Source organism: Cebidichthys violaceus, unplaced genomic scaffold (assembly GCF_023349555.1).
Source record: "Cebidichthys violaceus isolate CVI_PGR_0920_01 unplaced genomic scaffold, fCebVio1.0.p SCAF_39, whole genome shotgun sequence".
NCBI classification, from domain to species: domain Eukaryota; kingdom Metazoa; phylum Chordata; class Actinopteri; order Perciformes; family Stichaeidae; genus Cebidichthys; species Cebidichthys violaceus.
In genome coordinates this window covers 932,652-950,743 of record NW_027176583.1, presented here as the reverse complement: position 1 = coordinate 950,743, position 18,092 = coordinate 932,652, and the positions used below count along the sequence as shown (strand labels likewise).

The following is an 18,092-nucleotide window of genomic DNA, read 5'->3' as shown; positions in this document are numbered from 1 at the left end:
CGTGTTTTTACTTCCCACAACCCGTCGTTCACAGGGAGCAGGGGCCGCTACCTCCTGCTGTGTTCAGAGGGAGGCGCATGTGAGCGGTGTGCTCATGTGTGAGAGGGAATGAAGGCTGAAGAGAAGATTGGGCTAGTTGGACAACATTTTGGGGTGTGAGTGTGGCTCAAGAAGGGTGAGAAGGTTGTAACTGTGATCATGTACTTTCATTTAGTCTATTGGATAACTCAACCTCAATATAATCTGATTAAATCCCCTCAAAATATGGGTTTACTTGAGAAGGCTATTTAAAAAAAAAAAAATGCCCTTCTTAACATATTTGGGAGCTGTGTTTTTGCACTCACTGTGTTTTAATCAGATTGTTCTAATCCAATTTGGTGTAATGCCTTCACACACACCAACCCTGGCAGTTGTTCAGGGTGTTACGGAGGCTGGTGGATATTTAGGAAAGACCTCGGATGGTGTTTGAAGCTGCTCGGGGAATGCTACGTACCGTATTTTGTGGGGTGAGGATGGTGTTTGGGAAATACGTTGTACCTGCCAGCTGGAGGAATCTGGAGGGACTTGAGCTCACAGATGAGCATCCGCAGCATCTCCCTTCACTCTTGCCTACCCCCCCCCCCCCCACCCCACTATCCTCTTCTCCTCTTCCAGCCTTCCCCTCGGCTCCTCTTCCCTCTTTTATTCCCCCCCCCCCCCCAATGCAGACGGCCCATCTCTGCCTGTCTAGGTAACTCAGCGCTCCCAAAATACTCGATCATATCCAAGCTACTGCTCTACGGCCCCGTCGATTGAAGGGAGCACCATTAGCCTCCCTGCTAACCTGCTTATTCACTGTGTAAAATGTTGTTTATTTGACAAGGGGTGTATATAGATATTGCTGTAAGGTCTTTAGAGTTTGGCAGACACTTGGTGCCAGATCATATGCATGACTCCTCTTGCCATGCCGCTTCATGTGGCTGCCAAGTGGGGTCTTTGCCAAGGGACCTAGACTACGGTTCAACCCCCCCCTCCCGCCCTCCACCGACCACACTCCTAACACACACGCATACATAAACACACCTTGTGCTTCCCCGATGCCCGCTCTCCCTCCCCCCAACCTGTACCAGCCCTATGCCCTCCCTTCCACCCCTACCCCCTCAGTCTCCACACTCATTATTAATGATCTGAGGGACAGCTTTCATTTGATCTATTACTTAGGATGGGACGGCGGCTGCTGTGCTGCTGCATCCCTGCTGGATCTTTAATTATTTCATGGAGGGCTTTCCTCCTCTCTGCTGCTCCTTCTCTGTTGTGCAGATGAAATATTGAAGTTAAGGAGTGTAGTGCAAAGTGGCCCCATACAGGGCGAGGTGTGTGTGTGTGTGTGTGTGTGTGTGTGTGTGTGTGCTGTGTATAGTGTACTGTATATTTGTGTGTGTACGGCTGCCGGTGGTTCGGACTTTTATCTTGCAACTTCAGGTTTGAGGTCACAGATTGGAAGCAGATTGCATTTGTTATTAACTTTTCCTCAAACCACGGTTCAACTTCCAAACACGAATATTCGATGTGAGAGTTGTTGTTATTGTTAAGACCCCCTCCCCCCCATCCCCCGAGAATATTCTGGCTATCTGACAAAAAGAAAAAAACCCTCCTTAATGTTTCAACATGGAAAAGCACTGTTGAGGAATGTAGAGAGAATGATTCCAGTGCATGTGTAATGTGCTGTGATTACGGGCCATTAACATCATATTACAGTAGTGTTTAGGGGCAGTCGTGGCACGATATCACCATTCACTTCGCGTTGCCAAGGACAGCAAAGCATAACATCTGACACGGAAATACGGCCGACACCACAGGCGCACACCGCTTTGCGTTCAGGTGTGATGTATTGCCTAATTGCTTTGCTCTCCTACTTCATACATGTTGGGCTCTCTTGAGAGGGAGGCGATCAAAACCTCCGCACAGCTCCGCGCTACACTCAGCTTGTGTCACACAACACGTCCGTGGTCGCCAGGCAGCCGAGGGCCTATATGAATTCAATAAACCCTTCTGAGATACTTACCTCACGTTGGAATCCATACGCCATAAACATAATGACACCTTATTTTAGTTTATGTGATTACATGTGATGCTGTGATTTGCATCCGCGGCGCCTCTTCACTCAGTAAAACATTGGATTGCCGTAATTGGTAGTAGGAGTAAACCATGCACTTATGTGGGGGGGGGGGGGGGGGGGGCGCTGGAATGACATTGATATACAGCGCTCCATTAATTGCCATATGAATAGGGTCTGCAGTGGTTGGCGCTCTGCTGATGCATCACAGTAAAAGAGATGGGTCACTCTGTCTTCTCCAGCCTGCAGCTTTGCCAAGCTCATAATTACTAAAACTTCCAATTAATCTTCCCATCACATAGGCCAAATATACACTTCCTCCCTATATATTTATTTGAGTTACAGTATGTGCCCTTAGTAAATGTGCAGGCCTGTGTGTGTGTGTGTGTGTGTGTGTGTGTGTTTACACAAGTAGGAGTGCAAATGTACATTCATGTGTGCACACTTGAGTGCCAGCGCCCACGAGGACATGAAGTACAAACGGCACTATATGTCCTCAATGTACTCTACAGCGCCACTGCTGGGTCACACAGGTTATCAATGCAAGTGGCATCAGTTGTGTCAATATCACACTGTCGGACGACAGGGAATTGCCATCTGCATTGCACTGACAAAAATAATTCATATGCACTTATGTAAGCACATACATCTTCTTTGGTAGGCTTATGTAAGTCATGCTAACTCAAGAGAGAGACCACCGAACACAGACTTGGTTTCATTTTCTTTTAATTTGACGTATTTTATCTGACCGTATATATATTCTGAGATTGGTTTGTGTGCTAAAATGATACAAATGCTACCATCCATTGCCTCCGTGACAGTCAATAAGTGCGGCTACGCTGCGTCTCATTTCTGCGAGGTCACAACGGTGGCTACTGTAAGTGCACACTTCTAGACGATAGTTGCTTTTTTTTGTGTGCGTATGCATGTTGTGTGTCTGCATGAATATGTATTTCTGATTGTAGCATGCAGTTCTGGCCCCTGGCCATTCAACCTTTACTCATTCTGAAAAGAATCTCTTCTCCACACTCAAAATCGGTGCCACAAGTCCTCCTCCCGGTGCATCCGCAACACCTTACTGGCACCCAGCGGTGACGGGAGGTACTGCATCCCACTTGATGCTTGGACCGACAGCAGGAGAGATGGAAAACTGTTTACAAGTGGCATTTGCCCCTAATTAAAAGCAGCACTTGCTGGAGCACTTGGTCTGCAGAAGGACTGGCATCCACGGTGACGAACGCTGGCCCACTGATCCTCCGGTAAGCCGTCTCCACTCTGCAGACGCACACAAACACCTTCGTCAACAAGTGAAGAGAACGAGCGTATAAACACGGCAAATGGCACTTTACATTACACTGAATAATCCCATTTTCAGTATTTTGGACTGCTCCCGGTTTTGGTGAACACTGAGGAGAGTGACGACATGCACGACACGTGAGAAACTTTGGTATGCGAAACAACACAGATGGCTCGGAGCGCAGAGACAAATGAAGAATGGTCCTCGTGATAATGATTGACCAAGTCTGCAGAATCTCTCACTCTCTCAGCGGCAGACAGTCGACTCCCACCATTTTCTAATTCTGCTGGCCCAACATCTGGCTGTCCCGTGTGGAAAGGCCATTATGTCAGGACAGAGGATGAATGAAAGTAGCCATCGACCTGTCTGCGAAGCGGCTATCTGGGCAGGCAGTGCCTTTGCGAGTTTTGACCAGCTTAATGGAGCACAACAGCTCAGCAACTAATCACCTGTTCTTTCTCATCAGCCGCTTCCCCCGCGGGACGGCGATTGATTGTTAAGTATTTGATGGATCCGGACTGAGACTGAGCTGACCTGACTCAGTGGAACGTGTTCGTAGCCCGTCTGTGGTTTCAATGTTTTCACACTCACACAGAACTTTTTTTTCATCACAGACTGGAGAACATTTGTCCACACATGTCACACTGCTAAGTGTGTCTACTGTGGGTTTTTTTTTTTGTTCTCTCTCTGTATGTCATTACCCACTCTGTGCAACCATACTGGACCTCAGTCAGACTAATAGTGTGCAGAGAAAGCAATCTCAAAGACACCGACGATAAGGTTTTACTGTATGACTACTGAACGATGTTCATTGTATCGACTGATTTAGGCTTTTACTTTGTCATGGTCTAGTAAATTTACGTCTTAAAACTTTATTGTTTTCTAAAAACAGGTGAAACAGGTAACTCTGGTGGTATTAACATTGAGCCAATTTACAAAATCTTTCGAAATTAGTTTATTTTGATCAGAAACAATTTCTTCTTTGGTTTCTTTCACTTGCTTTAGGAAAAGTAATCCCAGTATTTGTGATGAAATGATGAGTGGATTAAATTCAATACTATTTTTATAACGAGACATCAAACAAAACTGTGGTTTTTATCTCAAAACTGAGCTTTTTTTCCTCTGTTTTGTATGACTGTAAATTGAATATCTCAAGGTTTTGGACTATTGGCGATTTGAAGACACCACCATATGTTTTTGGGGAAATTGCATGTATGTATCCTACACACACGTTATGTATGTGTGATTAAAATATCTTACTTGAGTCTGAAAAGCTGGTTGTGGTCCAGCTCTTGCTCCTCTTCCGTCTCTCCTTGACCTCTGTTCCTCAGTCTCCTCTTCCTCTCCTCGGGGTCCAGGGTGAGTAAGACCACGAGGCTGGGCTGGAGCAGGTCACCGGGCCAACGGTAAACCTCCGAACCCTCCGCTGGAAGGTTGCACACTTGACCGCTCACCGCTGTGGCGATGGCATACGCTGCGGTGCTGTGCCAGAATCTAGGGACAGATAATAGATGGCGGATTGAAAGGCGAGCGATGGGGTGATGGATGATCAGGTGGAGGAGGAGAACATTGAATTGTAGGGTCTGGATCTCAGTGGAATGTATCTGTTGTCCTCTATATTTCAAAACAGGTCACACAACAGGCAGACGTCACGGCACCCGCGACGTCTCGGCTGTCTTTACCTGTCAACGATGACAGGCGTCTTCCTGCCCTCCTGGCCTATTTGTTCGGCTGTGATGTAGTTCCCCAGAGCATAGAAGGCCCTGCGGATGAGGGGCGGCTCCCGATCAAAGCGGGCCCTCATGGGGGACAGGCACTGGGGAGGGGACTGTAAAAGAGAGGCCCCTAGAGCATCCCTCAGAGACTGAGTCAGAGTGGTTTTACCTGCGATGGGGAGAGGTAGAGGAGGAAAGAATCAATAGAAGACAAAGAATAAACACAAGGACTGCAGAGTTTTCAGAAAACTAAAAGTAGAACTCACGATGTCTCCCTTTTATAAATGTAATAAGCGACTGAAGCGACTCTAGAAAAGTTAGAACTCCCATCCTACCTACGCTGCTACATCGGTTGAGGTTTCATGAGGTTTGCAAAGAGTATTAGATGAGCTAGCTCTTCAATAAACCATTTTTCACAGCGCTGTAACTTTCCTGAGGTCATGATACATGATATTCCATTAGGCGAAGCTCACTGGCAGATAATGGCTTTAGCAGAGAACAACTGGCAATCACAGCGAGACATCTATACATCAAACCGATCCCATATTTATTTATGAGGTAATGGCATTAACCTGTGGCATCCAGGCCCTCTATGACAATAACGGGGAAGTCTGGTTTACTTCTGGCCTGCGCTCTGCTGGGCAGCAGCTCCAGCACAGACGTCGCCTCTGGGATGATGTCATCGCACTGCAGAACAGACAACATCAGTTTGCTGCTGTGAGAGGAGGCAGGAGGGAGTCATTGACTGTGGTGCGCATGAACATGAACACACACACACACACACACACACACACACACACACACACACACACACACACACTACTGTGGGCCACCTGGCACTGCTAGATAAATGGAAGCATTAAGAGCCTCTTTGGGCCATACTGCTGTATCTTCTTCCACCACAAGAGCGCGCCACTGTGCAATACCGCTCCACAGTTTGTTTTTATAATCGTAGAACAGGCAGGTGACATCATAATGAGACTGTAATAACCTTTTTGAGAACGTCATAGGCCTCCTCAAAGCTGTAGAACACATCGGAGTTGATGATGTTGAGCGTTGATGGGTGATATTGTGGCGCTTCTGAGGGTACCACGTAGTAATCCGTTGACGTCTCCGTCGTCGGGCTGTCTGCGTGAGGCCACAGACGCTGAGTCCACAGTTGACCGTCTTCACATTTCGAGTATGAACACACGAGCACCGGATCACGCTGTGATAAGTCTCTCAAAAGTCGCTCTGTCGGGGATGAACTCTCCGAATTATCTTTTAGAAAGTAGCCCTTTAAGAGGGAACCCCTGACATGTGGCAGGAATGAGGACATGGGAGACAAGTGGCACTCTGGAGGCAACTCTCGCAACAGTTTCTCTTTCAGCTCAGCGTAAAACTTGGCACGTCTGACGTCGTCGCTGCCGCAGACAAGGAGGGAGTAAAGCCTCGCATAGTTCTGAACCTCTGCGAACACCCGCGGCGCTTCTTCCCCCCGGTGCTTCTCTCGAGGGGAAAAGTAGAAAGGTGCTCCATCCAGCTCCACTGAAAAGACACGAGAGGACCAGCGAGGGATGAGGGACAGCGCGCGCCGTGCCATGTCTCTCTCCGGATGTAGCCTGTTGATAGGTTTCCAATCTGGGACACCTGACCGACTGCGAGGCGGTACATAAACCAGGGAACCAGGGAAACCAGGGAAAACAAAACTCAACGCGCTCAACGGCGAAAACGAAAGTTACTGCGCGTAACGGCGAAAACGAAACTGAATCGCCTCCGCTGTCAGATGGGTGGTGCGAGATGATAAACATCGCCCGTGGCTCTAAGTTGTGTTTATGGGAAAGTGTGAGACAGCGTTTAAACAGTTGCGTCACGGTGTTTGTGTCACGTTGACATCTCTGAGGTGTTCACGTCCTCAGGTGGGGCGTTATGGGACCCGGGGCTGATACATTGTAGATGTTGGAATACAATACATTGACGGTATTTAATAGATTATTCAACACGTGCTAAAGACAAGCCTGCAGACTGAGATAAGTGAAAGACCATCAGCAGACCTCCCCTTGACTGCTCCTGTTTTAAAAGTCACCAAAAACTTTGCTACAACTGCACCCTTGTATTTAACAGCATATAATAATAGCAAAGACTCTTATTATTGTTGCATAATGGATACATTGTATGATAGGGGACGCACTCTTTCGCCTGTAGTTTCACGTTTTTATCACACCACGTCATCCCTCCCAGCTGTGTTTCGTTTTCGACTCTTTGTAAACAGAAACTATCGAGTCGCTCAGCTGATCGAGTTCCCTTCTCTTATGTATGAGGGTTGACCCGCATCCCTTGTATTTAAGACAGCGTCAACAGCCTCAAGGCTATGACACACGAAGATGCACTTCTCCTCTGTGGTCTCGTCTGCGACGCTGCTGCTGCAGCTCTGCGTCGACGCGCTGCGCCTCGTATTTGCGAGCGTCTTTCCAAAAGTGGGTTATTGGACACCCAGAGTCTGCTGGGGATCGACATCGTCCGTCGCAGCTGTTGACAGAAAAGTGGACCAAGGGAAAGACCAAAATGCGACGACTCCGACAAGTGTCAACTATCATTTTACGCGCCAGTGTAATTACAAATGTGGATTTTGCTTCCACACCGCAAAGACATCCTTCGTCCTGCCTCTGGATGAAGCCAAGAGGGGCCTCAAACTCCTGAAGGAATCAGGTAAAATGAACAGATTAGTACCTGCTCTGTGCTTGTGTGTGGTGTCAAACCTCAGTTAAACTCATCGCTGTGTTTGTTGTAGGCATGGAGAAGATCAACTTCTCTGGAGGAGAGCCTTTCTTGCACGAAAAAGGAGATTTTCTCGGGAAATTAGTTCAGTACTGCAAACAGGACCTCCAGCTGCCAAGTGTCAGCATCGTCAGCAACGGGAGCTTGATTAAAGAAACATGGTTCCAGAAATACGGTGAGACTCCAAAGTAGTCTGGACTTATAGGACAAATTATTTTTTCTTTACTTAATATCAAATTGCACACTGGTTGGAAGCACATTTTTTTAGACTAAGAAGAAAAAATGCATATGGCACCAATGCAAAATTTAAAGATCCTAAAAGTTATGTTCTCTCTCTCTCTCTCTCTCTCTCTCTCTCCCTCCACCAGGTGACGATCTGGACATCCTGGCCATCTCCTGTGACAGTTTCGATGAAGCAACCAACCAGCTGATTGGCAGAGCTCAGGGGAGGAAGAGCCACATTGACAACCTCCACAAGATCCGCAGCTGGTGCCAGCAGTACAAACGCTGGCACGTGAATCAACGGTGAACAAAATCAACTCGGTCATCAACACCTTCAACGTGGACGAAGACATGACGGAGAACATCCTCCAGCTCAACCCGGTCCGCTGGAAGGTATGACGACGGAGATGGAGAGCGTGTATTGTCTGGGTTGCGTGACATCTTGACACACACACACCCTCTATATATGTATGTATATGACCCTCTGTGTCCGTGCTCCCCATGCTCAGGTATTCCAGTGTCTGCTGATTGACGGCGAAAATGCAGGAGAGAAAGCCCTGAGAGAGGCAGAGAGGTTCGTCATCAGCGAGCAGCTGTTCCAGGAATTTCTGGAGAGACACGGCGGCGTCCCCTGCCTTGTCCCCGAGTCCAATGAGAAGGTATGAGACTGGTTGTCGGCGGCAACAGATATGACCGTTTATTAGACCAACGTACCTGAAGTTTGTGGTCGTCTTTGTCTTCACAGATGAGGAACTCCTACCTGATCCTGGATGAATATGTAAGCACACGGTATTGTTTGCCTCCCAGCTGTTCGATCACTTCTTCGATGAGCGTTTTTTTAAACGTGTCGCTGATTTACTCTTTCTTCCATTTTTTCAGATGCGTTTCCTGGACTGTCGAGAGGGACGGAAGGACCCGTCCAAGTCCATCCTTGACGTCGGCGTGAGGGAGGCCATCTGCTTTAGCGGCTTTGATGAAAAGATGTTTCTGAAAAGAGGAGGGAAATATGTGTGGAGCAAAGCCGACATGAAGCTGGAGTGGTGAACGTCAGATTCACCTTTGCTGAGTCATAATAGTATTTATCTGAATATGTGTTACTTTTAAAACTCACTGCTTGTGTTTGGAGGAAATTCAAACTCCAAATGTTTGTATGTTCTTGTTTTGATAAATATATAAATATATATATTGTTGTATGTATATACACTTGTGTGAGCAAATATGAGTTATTAAACATATTTATATAATAATAATTATGAAAAGTGTTTTATTTCATTTTATTTCGGTCGGCGGTAGCGTCCTGAATTCTCGTAAAAAAAAGAATTCTCTTCCATTAAAGGCCAGTCTACAGGTCTGCATTGGTTAAACGTTGTCATTATCTACATATTGCTCGTGAACAACATGTTTCGTAATATTTGAACTAAAGCAGAAACAGTCCTACTGACTCTTGTAGAGTTGAGGATGTCGAACAGATGACATGGAGTCAAATGAAATGGATTTTAAACTAATCCTGAGGAACTGGTCCACCCTGCTGAGCAGACCGGTCTGTCCTGTTGCACATACTTAAGGACACGTCTCTACATGCTCACACCTGGTGGACCACAGCTGCTCAAATACAACACACATTCAACTTGTTCTGTTGGTAAATGGACATTCAAATCATGTAGCAATATTTTTTTAATTTGTCTACATCTTGATAAACACCAGAAAACGTGGGAATAAGTATATCGTTCAATTTCTGACGTCTGATTTATTGTTCCCTCTGAATGTATTGTTGTCAATAAACCAAAATACAAAACACTTCACGTGAGGTTACACATTATACTTAACCTGGAACTACCTACACTGTTTTATCAGCTGATTTAAAAAAAAGAAAATAATAAGATCACAATACAGTGATCCAGTGACATGGTACAAATTGAAAAATTGCACCAAAAGCAAGATTCCATTCACCTCTATTGCATCAGGGATGCATCATTTGTGCAGGATCTTAAAATCTGGAAAACAATGTATTAAAATGAATAAAATCTGCAAACCACCGTGTCTGCGTGGCTCCATGCCACCAGGGGGAAGTGAGAACATATTGCACTTGTAATTTTGAACCAAGCGCAACGATTGCAGCGCTGTGACAGCAGACGGCGCTGTCGTTTATGAAACGGGCGGACGGCGCTGAGCTCCCCCTTTAAGCAGCGGGCAGCAGACGGGAAGCCTCTCGCGAACAAATGGCGTCCCTCCAGTGGCGGAGCAGCTGATTTCCACCCGAGCACGGCGGAGAGGTAAACACGCCGCCCCCCACCCCCCACCCCCCGGATGTCTGTGCTATGAGATAGCCTCTTTGCGCTTCGCAGGGATTCGTGCAGCGGTGACGAGACTACTTTGGACGTTGCGCACTGTTCGGTAATCGAGATCAGATTCGCTGTGTGCAAACAATACTGTCAGAGCAAAAAAAACAACCAGATCTGGAGAGCGTCAGCTGTGCGCGTCCCTCTCGGTCGACGCTGTTTTGTTGTGTCGCCGATGGTTGTCGGCGTTAGTGTCTGATCTCACGCGCTGCAGGCGACAGTAGCAGGTCAAATGTTTCCACCCCGACGTTGGAGGGACACATAATGAACATGGGCATCACCCCTTCAGAGATATCCTCCTCCTCCTCCTCTTCCTCCTCCTCTTCTTCCTCCGCCTGACTGGTTGGCCGCCTCTTCGTTAATCCAATTCAGGAGATCATCGTTCCAGCCTTTTTCCTGAGGTTACACCATCAAGACGGCGTTATCCCAGAAAGCCAGGTAAGGTCTGCGCGCCTCTTATTCAGCGTAAACCTCACAATTAGCTTTTAAACTGCTGTCGCAATTCATTTTCGCCATTTCCTCGTTTTTACAGCAAGATGTGTGTGTGTGTGTGTGTGTGTGTATGTATATATATATATATATATATATATATATATATATATATATATATATATATATATATACATATATATATATATATATATATATATATATATAGCATATTATATCGATCTATATATATATATATATATATATATATATATATAATATGCTGCATTTCGACTAACCAGCTATTAGCGGTGTCTTGCGTATAATAGTGAACTCCTTGCTGCCTTATTTCGGAGTAAACAGGTAGTGCGTATAGATGACACAGGCTGCAGGTAGCTGCTTCAGTGTGTGTGTGTGTGTGTGTGTGTGTGTGTGTGTGTGTGTGTGTGTGTGTGTGTGTGTGTGTGTGTGTGTTGCTCACACTTGATGAAAGTTGCTGTAATGGTTGTTTCACCGCGGTCTTAAACAGCAGCTGCAGAGCGTTGCTCCACGCTCATCATTCTCAGGATGGAGCTCTGACTCTGAAAGGTCCTGCAGTGTCCTCCTGTCTCCATTTTAAGAAGCAGGTCCTCCCTCAGGGTCCAGTCAGGTTACAGGCAACAGCTATGGAAGCAGGCTACTAGACAAACCGAGTTGTCCTGTGTGTGTGTGTGTGTGTGTGTGTGTGTGTGTGTGTGTGTGTGTGTGTGTGTGTGTGTGTGTGTGTGTGTGTGTGTGTGTGTTCCTACATGAACAACATTTCTAATGTGTGTCCTACCTGTACATCGTGTTCTCGTCTCTCTTCTTCTCTTCTCTCAGGTAGGCTAACATGTTTGTATTTTCTCTATCATTTTCAGCTAAAATATCAGCATCCTGTAAAGTCAATCTGATGTCGGAGGTCAATGTGTGGAGGGAACACTGGTTCACTTCAGAGTTGTGTGTGTGTGTGTGTGTGTGTGTGTGTGTGTGTGTGTGTGTGTGTGTGTGTTCTGGTGCCCGGTTTTGTCCCCGTGGCAGCTTGAGCAACATACAACATCTGTTCTAAACCTTGGCTTTTAAAGATCGCTGTCATCGAGGGCTGTTGATCTCCTGTTTCATGCTTCCAGCCGTACCACAGGAGCTACGTAGTGAAACACTTTCACTCTCCCTCTCTCACACACACACACACACACACACACACACACACACACACACACACACACACACACACACACACACACACACACACATTTAGAGAATGTTGTATGTTCCTCGTGGAATGTGACTGACATGCAGACGATGTTGTGATGCACTTTTTCCTCTCCCCTCAGCAAGAGCTTGTCCCGTTGGGGGAATAAATGCATCAAGCCTCTACTTTGCTTCTGCTGCTGCTGCTGCTGATTTGTTCAAAACAAGAGAAAGCTGGTCTTGTACAAAACAGCAACGCATTCCTGTGACCGGCAGCAGCAACAGTCGGCCCGTTCCCTGGGGGAAAGTGGAGATGAGTTTACTTAAGAGTCAGAGGGAATGAAGTTAGGATGCCCAGAACTCGGTGTGCCATTCCAGTCCAGAGGGAGTACAGGTCGGAAATACACATGCCTGGATGTACACGGAAACGCATACGTTCTCAGGCGCACGCACGTGAAGTGCACTCTGTATAGACGGGGAGGGGGCGGGGTTGTTTTGGATGTGCTGTGGACAGCCTCACACGGCCCGGGCCGTCGCTCGGTAAACACTTCATGTTTAGCTAAGCCTTTCATGGGGCCGCCTGACCTCGGCACCGCCGCGCACTGAACCGTATCACCGCTGCCTTTTGAAAAGGATCTCTGCTGATTATGTTATTGCGATGGCGATGATAAGGCGCTTCGGTAAACATAACAGATATTCGGATTCCAGGGGAAAGTTTGTCTCTGGATTTGTTTTTGCATTGACTCAGCTTTTGGGGTTGGGCCTTCAAACTGCAAAAGAGCCCCTGGCAGGATTGTAGTATTTTTTGCAGGGCTTGTAGCTGCAATAGTTCTGCTTTTAACTGTAAATACGTCCTGTGTGCTTGATTCCTAGCGTGCCGTGTTGCATTCTGTGTGTGCGTCTGCGGAGTAAACAAGGCATTGCTTTGGTTTTTCCCGGACCCGAAGAGGCCATCTGCCAAACCGTAGAGCTAATGTCGAGGAGATTAGTCCGCCTGAGACGGGAGTCGATCCAGAAATGTGACGCCCATTGTGTTTAAATACACTTCTAATTAAAACTCAAAGTGGTGTCGGTTACCTGCTATTAGAGGGAGGAGGGCCTGTGAGCTCAGGGCATTACGGAATTTAAACGCTAAGCTGTCTCAGCTATACGGGACATTACTGCAGAGTACACTTGTTGAATTTCTCCTTTTTAAACATCTAGAGAAGACATTTTGCTGTAATCTGACTCCGGGGGTTGTAGTCTGTCTTTGTGCCGTCCGGGGTGCCAAGAGTTATGCAACTATCTGAAATGCCGTTTCAGCAGGGTTTCAGAGAGTGTTCAAGGGTGGTGCCGGGCTCCAGGTATACTGTGTGTGTGAAGCAGACAGTCAACAATGCATTCATTTTAGTTGTAAATAGCTGCTGAAAATGGTGTTGTGTGCTCAGAGGGCTTTAGCTCCGTGTGTTATGGCTCCTATTCATCCCGTTAGGACTGCGTTGGGATCGTTCCGCGATGCTCTCGTGTGCCGTGCTTCTTCCAGACGACTGCCTGGCATTTTCTACTGCTCTCGTGGGCTCCGTTTTTCCTCCCGACTGGTGCCGTTAGTAAAGTGAGACGCCGTTGTGTAATAAGTGCACCGCAGATTCTGCTGACCGTCTTGACGCTCTCCAAGATTTAGGATTTCAGGAATGTGTAAATTGCAGCGATGTCCTTTGGAGTATTTAGAGGAGAAAGGAAGTGAACTTCATCCGAACATCCAGGTTTTGCCTCTTTTGTGCTCACAGTTATATGTTCAACTTGCATATGAAGCTCGTACTCTGTATGCGTCATACTGACTGTCAAGGGGCTTTCAAGCCGTGATGCTGTAGCTCCATCCATCCATCCATCCATGCTGCCTAATGAGGGCCACAGCCAGCAGATTAGAAACAGATACCATTGCAAACTCTGCATACATTTTTATTTGCTGGCAGATTTGTACTGACTGCTGCAGAAAATGGCCTGAAAATAGATAATGCAACATCATTATGACAGGATATTTTCCAATGCAGCTATAATGGAGTTTTACCGGAAGGAGTGAAATTTAGAAAAAGTTTCCAGTTCCAGTTTTGGCATCCGTCCCACACATTCACACTGCGAGGGCTTCTTTTGTAAAGTTACTCATTTGGAAACAAGTCAGGAAGGAGAGAGTAGTGTTTCTACCCACGGTGGCCTCAAACAGACAACAAGCAATGCTTCATGTTCATTAACGGGGTACAAGTGGACTGGGAATGAGCCAGCTCTCCGTCGTTCTCACTATGTCCTTCTCTATCACCGACGCTCCCCACCTACGGACCAAGAGCAGCAGAACGAACGCGTTCACTCTGCTGCTGACAGTCCTCTGAACATCTCAAACTGAAGGAGAAGAAGATGAGTCAGGAGGTAGGCCGGGGATCTGGGAGCGCCAGTCGTGAGCCAAAAGCTGGTGAAACCTGGCATGAATACCACGGATGGACCGCACAGCGCCTGTTAACAGTAGGCATTTCAGGACCGATCTGATTGCATTACTACTTAGCGTGCCTAAACCTCTTGCTGGTTCTTTGTTTCCCCTCGTGAGGGCCTGACTAACGCTTGGAACACAGTCACTATCCAAGCACTGGAGACACTTCTTAGCCTTAACTAAAAATATATATATTTAAAGTTGTAAACAAGTAGGGTTTAACACAGGATCAAGCACTCCTGTAGCAGCTACTTCATCAGGTATATACTGTAATAGAGGAGCAACTTGTGTTTGTGTTTAGCTGGCAGCCAAACAAGCTGGTGTCTTAATAAAGTAGTCGGTCAAAGATAAGGTCTCAGGATTTTATTTCAAGACCAAAACTGGAGGGATATCTGACTTCTTGAGTATTTCATCGAGACATTTATCATCTTACACTTTTATACAGTATATCTAGTAATAAAGGGTCAAAGTCTGGGTCTCGTTGGGTCTCGATACACTCTGGTCTTAGTCGTGACTCTGACACGTATGAGTAGAATTGTGCTGGAGTGCATTAATGCAAAATGTTCCTGTGAATCCCTCCTGCTTAGGGAGGCAATCTAAACCCAGTGGGGGAGTGATGGACTCCACCACTACTTTCACACTGTAGAAAAATAATTCTGATTGCAGATGCACTGAAAGGAATAAAAAGCGTACCAAAGATGACATAATAATGCGGTTTGATTCCATGATGATGACTGTCTGACATCCCCGTATTATAATCCATTATGTCCCAACAAAGAAATCATGTACAGCGTACACGTGACATGTATACATGTTCATTATTAAGCTCACATGTAATTGCAGGATATCTGAATTACTCTAAATGATAGGTGACTAAAAATGGCGACTATATTTTAAGCTGAAGCCGGGTCGCCAGCCTGGCAATCTCCTTTGATACAGAGAGACAGACCTCTGTCTGTGGAGTGTTTCCTCTCCTCACTTTTAGTGGGTTTACATCCTTTTTGTGTCTCTTCGTCAAACCCAACAACAGGACGCCAGCGCATTTCCTAAGATAGTTTTTTTTTTTTTTTGGCTTCCTCCATCCCATTCTCCTGCACCGGGACTCCAGAGACTGGGTTCGCTTTTTACAAGGCAGCAGCTCACCGAACACCGAAGATGCTGCGGCTGGAGGGCGGAACAATAAGTGAGAGCCAGAACGTGCTGTTGTGGTGAAATGTGTAAGATGTGAGAAGATGATACGTCCGTCTCCACGGAGGGCGCCTGAGATCCTGCGACGATGACACAAAATGTGTGCGCACTTTGTTTCGTCTGCATTACAACAACTCGGCGATTACCGAAATTGCTCGTGAATTGTTTTGCCCACTGCTGGTCAGAGTGTGTGTCACCATACCCTGCAGTTAAGGCTCTGAGTGGCTCTCTGTTGGAGTGGCTCTCTCCTCCTCAGACCACGGAGACTCTGTTGTCCAGCGGAGCGACAACGGTCCTCGCCGTGCAGCGGTCACACTCCTTAGTTTGCCGTTAGTTATGTTCATCTCATTCCGCTGAAAGGACACAAACCGTTGCTGTAGTATTGCATCGTTGAAGTGTCTCAATCAGTATTGTGCAATCTCTTTTAAAGTGAGGTGAAGCTGCATGTGTTGTTCTCTACTTCTTGCGGAACTTGCCATGACCTGCTCAGTTCTTCAACAGTTAGTTGTTAACCCATTTTTGTGTGACGCATGTGATAAACATTAAAAAGTGAAGATCACGCGCTGAAGGTTCCGTCAAGACGTCGCCTGCAAAAGCAATACTTTGAAACGTGCGTTGGTGATGAATTGACAGAGCATAGGTTAGCGGTGGTGGGATTAGAGAATGCATTAGTTCAAATTCAGCAAACGTCCTACTTCTCGTCTGTTTTTGTGACTCTAATAATAGGTTTTCTCTGGGCTGCCACACTGGGCTGTTTTGTTTGGCCAGCAGCCAAAATGCCTCTTCTTTTTCTGTCAGAAACGCTGCCAGCAGCGCGCTAACGGATCCACCGGCTACGTCACGTTCAGACGGCCCGTGGGTTTCAGCCCCTGCGTGGGTGCGACCGCGTGTTCGTTTGCAGCGTTGATCGTAAATTTAGGAAATTCTTCGGAGACAATAACCGTCCATTTAAATCTATTCAGCCTCCAATTAATAAACAATCAAGTGGGATTGATGAGTGTGTTCTTTTTGGATGGAAATTCACAATTCATTCTTCTGAGGGTTACTTCAAAGATGAACAGAAACAAGCTATACAATACTATGAAATGATAACGATTAAGCCAACGGCATTAACCAACAAAAGTGAGTGAGTTTCAAAACGGTGAGGTTTGCCAGTTTGTTTTTGTTTGATTCCGTTTTTTGGATGGAGGTACAGAGGCAGTCCTGGATGGATGGGTACAACTAAATATAACTTCCCATGATAACACACACACACACACACACACACACACACACACACACACACACACACACACACACACAGGAGAGCAGTTGAGGCCGAACGTGTTCACAGCCTGCTGAGCTGAGCCGTGAACACGCTGGTGATGGAATAAAATGTCTGGATCGGGTGTGCGTCTACAAATGCAGTAGAAGTAACATTTTGAGAATCTCAATCCGATCGTTCTCTGTATTTCTGGTTACGGTGTGCATGGAAACGCAACGAGTGACGCCGTGGAGCAATGAGTGGCAACAGATTGCTCGTGAAGTCGACCCTTTGCTCAGACTCTCAGCGTCTGTCAATACAAATAGGCTCAAAGCGGCGCCGCCTGTCGTCCTCACTTAGCTTCTGATGCTCTGTGTGAGCCTAAATGTCTTTTTGGAGGGGACAGTTGCCCCCCCCCCCCCCCCCCCCCAGTAATCTTCTATCTGTCTTGTCTTGTATATTCTTTGTTATACTCTGACTCCACTGTATATTGTCGCCCTTTGTTCAGTACATGACGCCCTGAACAATAAGACTTTGTGGGGACAGAAGCCTCTCGCCTCAGTCAACAGTCTCTTGCTCTGTGCGCGTTGCCCACCGGTAGGTCATCAGGGCCGCCATCTTTCTGGTGTAGTCTGTCTCCTCTGGGTACTGAGAAGTTATCTAGGGGAAAAAAGAAACACTTTAAATCTTAATCTTTAGAAGTTTACAGGTGTGTGGAGAATTGTACTTTTTTTATTACAATTTCACACCATTACTTGCAGTTACTGTCTTTTTTGCCCCATTTCACTCTTGTTTTGGTTTCCTTCCCCATCTTCCTTCCTCTTTCTTTCTTTTCTTTTTCATCCCGACTCACTCGTCTGTTGTTGTTCTGCTTTATTTCTGTCTTTTGTCTTCGGGCATCTTTACGGATTTCAACGACTGAGTGGCATTAACGCTGTGGGGCTTTTATCTTTTCTGACTCTCCAGTGTTTTCTGGTAAATGTGTTATTGCTGTGTGTGTGTGTGTGTGTGTGTGTGTGTGTGTGTGTGTGTGTGTGTGTGTGTGTGTGTGTGTGTGTGTGTGTGTGTGTGTGCCCAGAGTTTACTCTCCCTGTTGGCACAGATGCAGACATAATGACTGTTAAGCCAGTGTCACTTGTGAAT

General features: G+C 46.5%; 3 protein-coding genes across 3 annotated transcripts in view; 2 read left to right on the top strand and 1 right to left on the bottom strand.

Annotated features, from left to right (window-relative positions):
- Positions 1 to 2,804: 2,804 nt before the first annotated feature.
- cmpk2 (cytidine monophosphate (UMP-CMP) kinase 2, mitochondrial) lies at positions 2,805 to 6,793 on the bottom strand. Its single transcript, XM_068726405.1, has 5 exons — positions 6,099 to 6,793; positions 5,680 to 5,794; positions 5,075 to 5,276; positions 4,653 to 4,886; positions 2,805 to 3,370 (listed from the first exon to the last, which is right to left on the bottom strand). Exons 1-5 carry the CDS (start codon positions 6,687 to 6,689, stop codon positions 3,250 to 3,252), a joined length of 1,263 nt encoding a protein of 420 aa, XP_068582506.1. The 5' UTR covers positions 6,690 to 6,793; the 3' UTR covers positions 2,805 to 3,249.
- A 273-nt stretch (positions 6,794 to 7,066) lies between these two features.
- rsad2 (radical S-adenosyl methionine domain containing 2) lies at positions 7,067 to 9,328 on the top strand. Its single transcript, XM_068726407.1, is given in 7 exon segments — positions 7,067 to 7,795; positions 7,878 to 8,039; positions 8,233 to 8,384; positions 8,387 to 8,479; positions 8,596 to 8,745; positions 8,832 to 8,864; positions 8,966 to 9,328. Coding segments are annotated over 7 exon segments (1,080 nt in total). The 5' UTR covers positions 7,067 to 7,470; the 3' UTR covers positions 9,131 to 9,328.
- Positions 9,329 to 10,280: 952 nt separating this feature from the next.
- rnf144aa (ring finger protein 144aa) overlaps positions 10,281 to 18,092 on the top strand; it is a 26,793-nt gene continuing 18,981 nt past the window's right edge. The window contains exon 1 of the mRNA XM_068726446.1: positions 10,281 to 10,863. The gene's annotated coding sequence lies outside the window, so the exon portion shown is untranslated. The remainder of the gene's footprint in view (positions 10,864 to 18,092) is intronic.

What these genes read in the sequence shown, in the direction of transcription:
- cmpk2 (XM_068726405.1), bottom strand. Translation starts at nt 6,689, where the DNA reads ATGGCACGGCGCGCGCTGTCCCTCATCCCTCGCTGGTCCTCTCGTGTC. An exon ending in AGAGGGCCTGGATGCCACAG is followed by an intron (nt 5,277 to 5,679) that starts GTTAATGCCATT and finishes TCCCCATCGCAG; the next exon opens with GTAAAACCACTCTGACTCAG. An exon ending in ACGCCTGTCATCGTTGACAG is followed by an intron (nt 4,887 to 5,074) that starts GTAAAGACAGCC and finishes ATCTGTCCCTAG; the next exon opens with ATTCTGGCACAGCACCGCAG.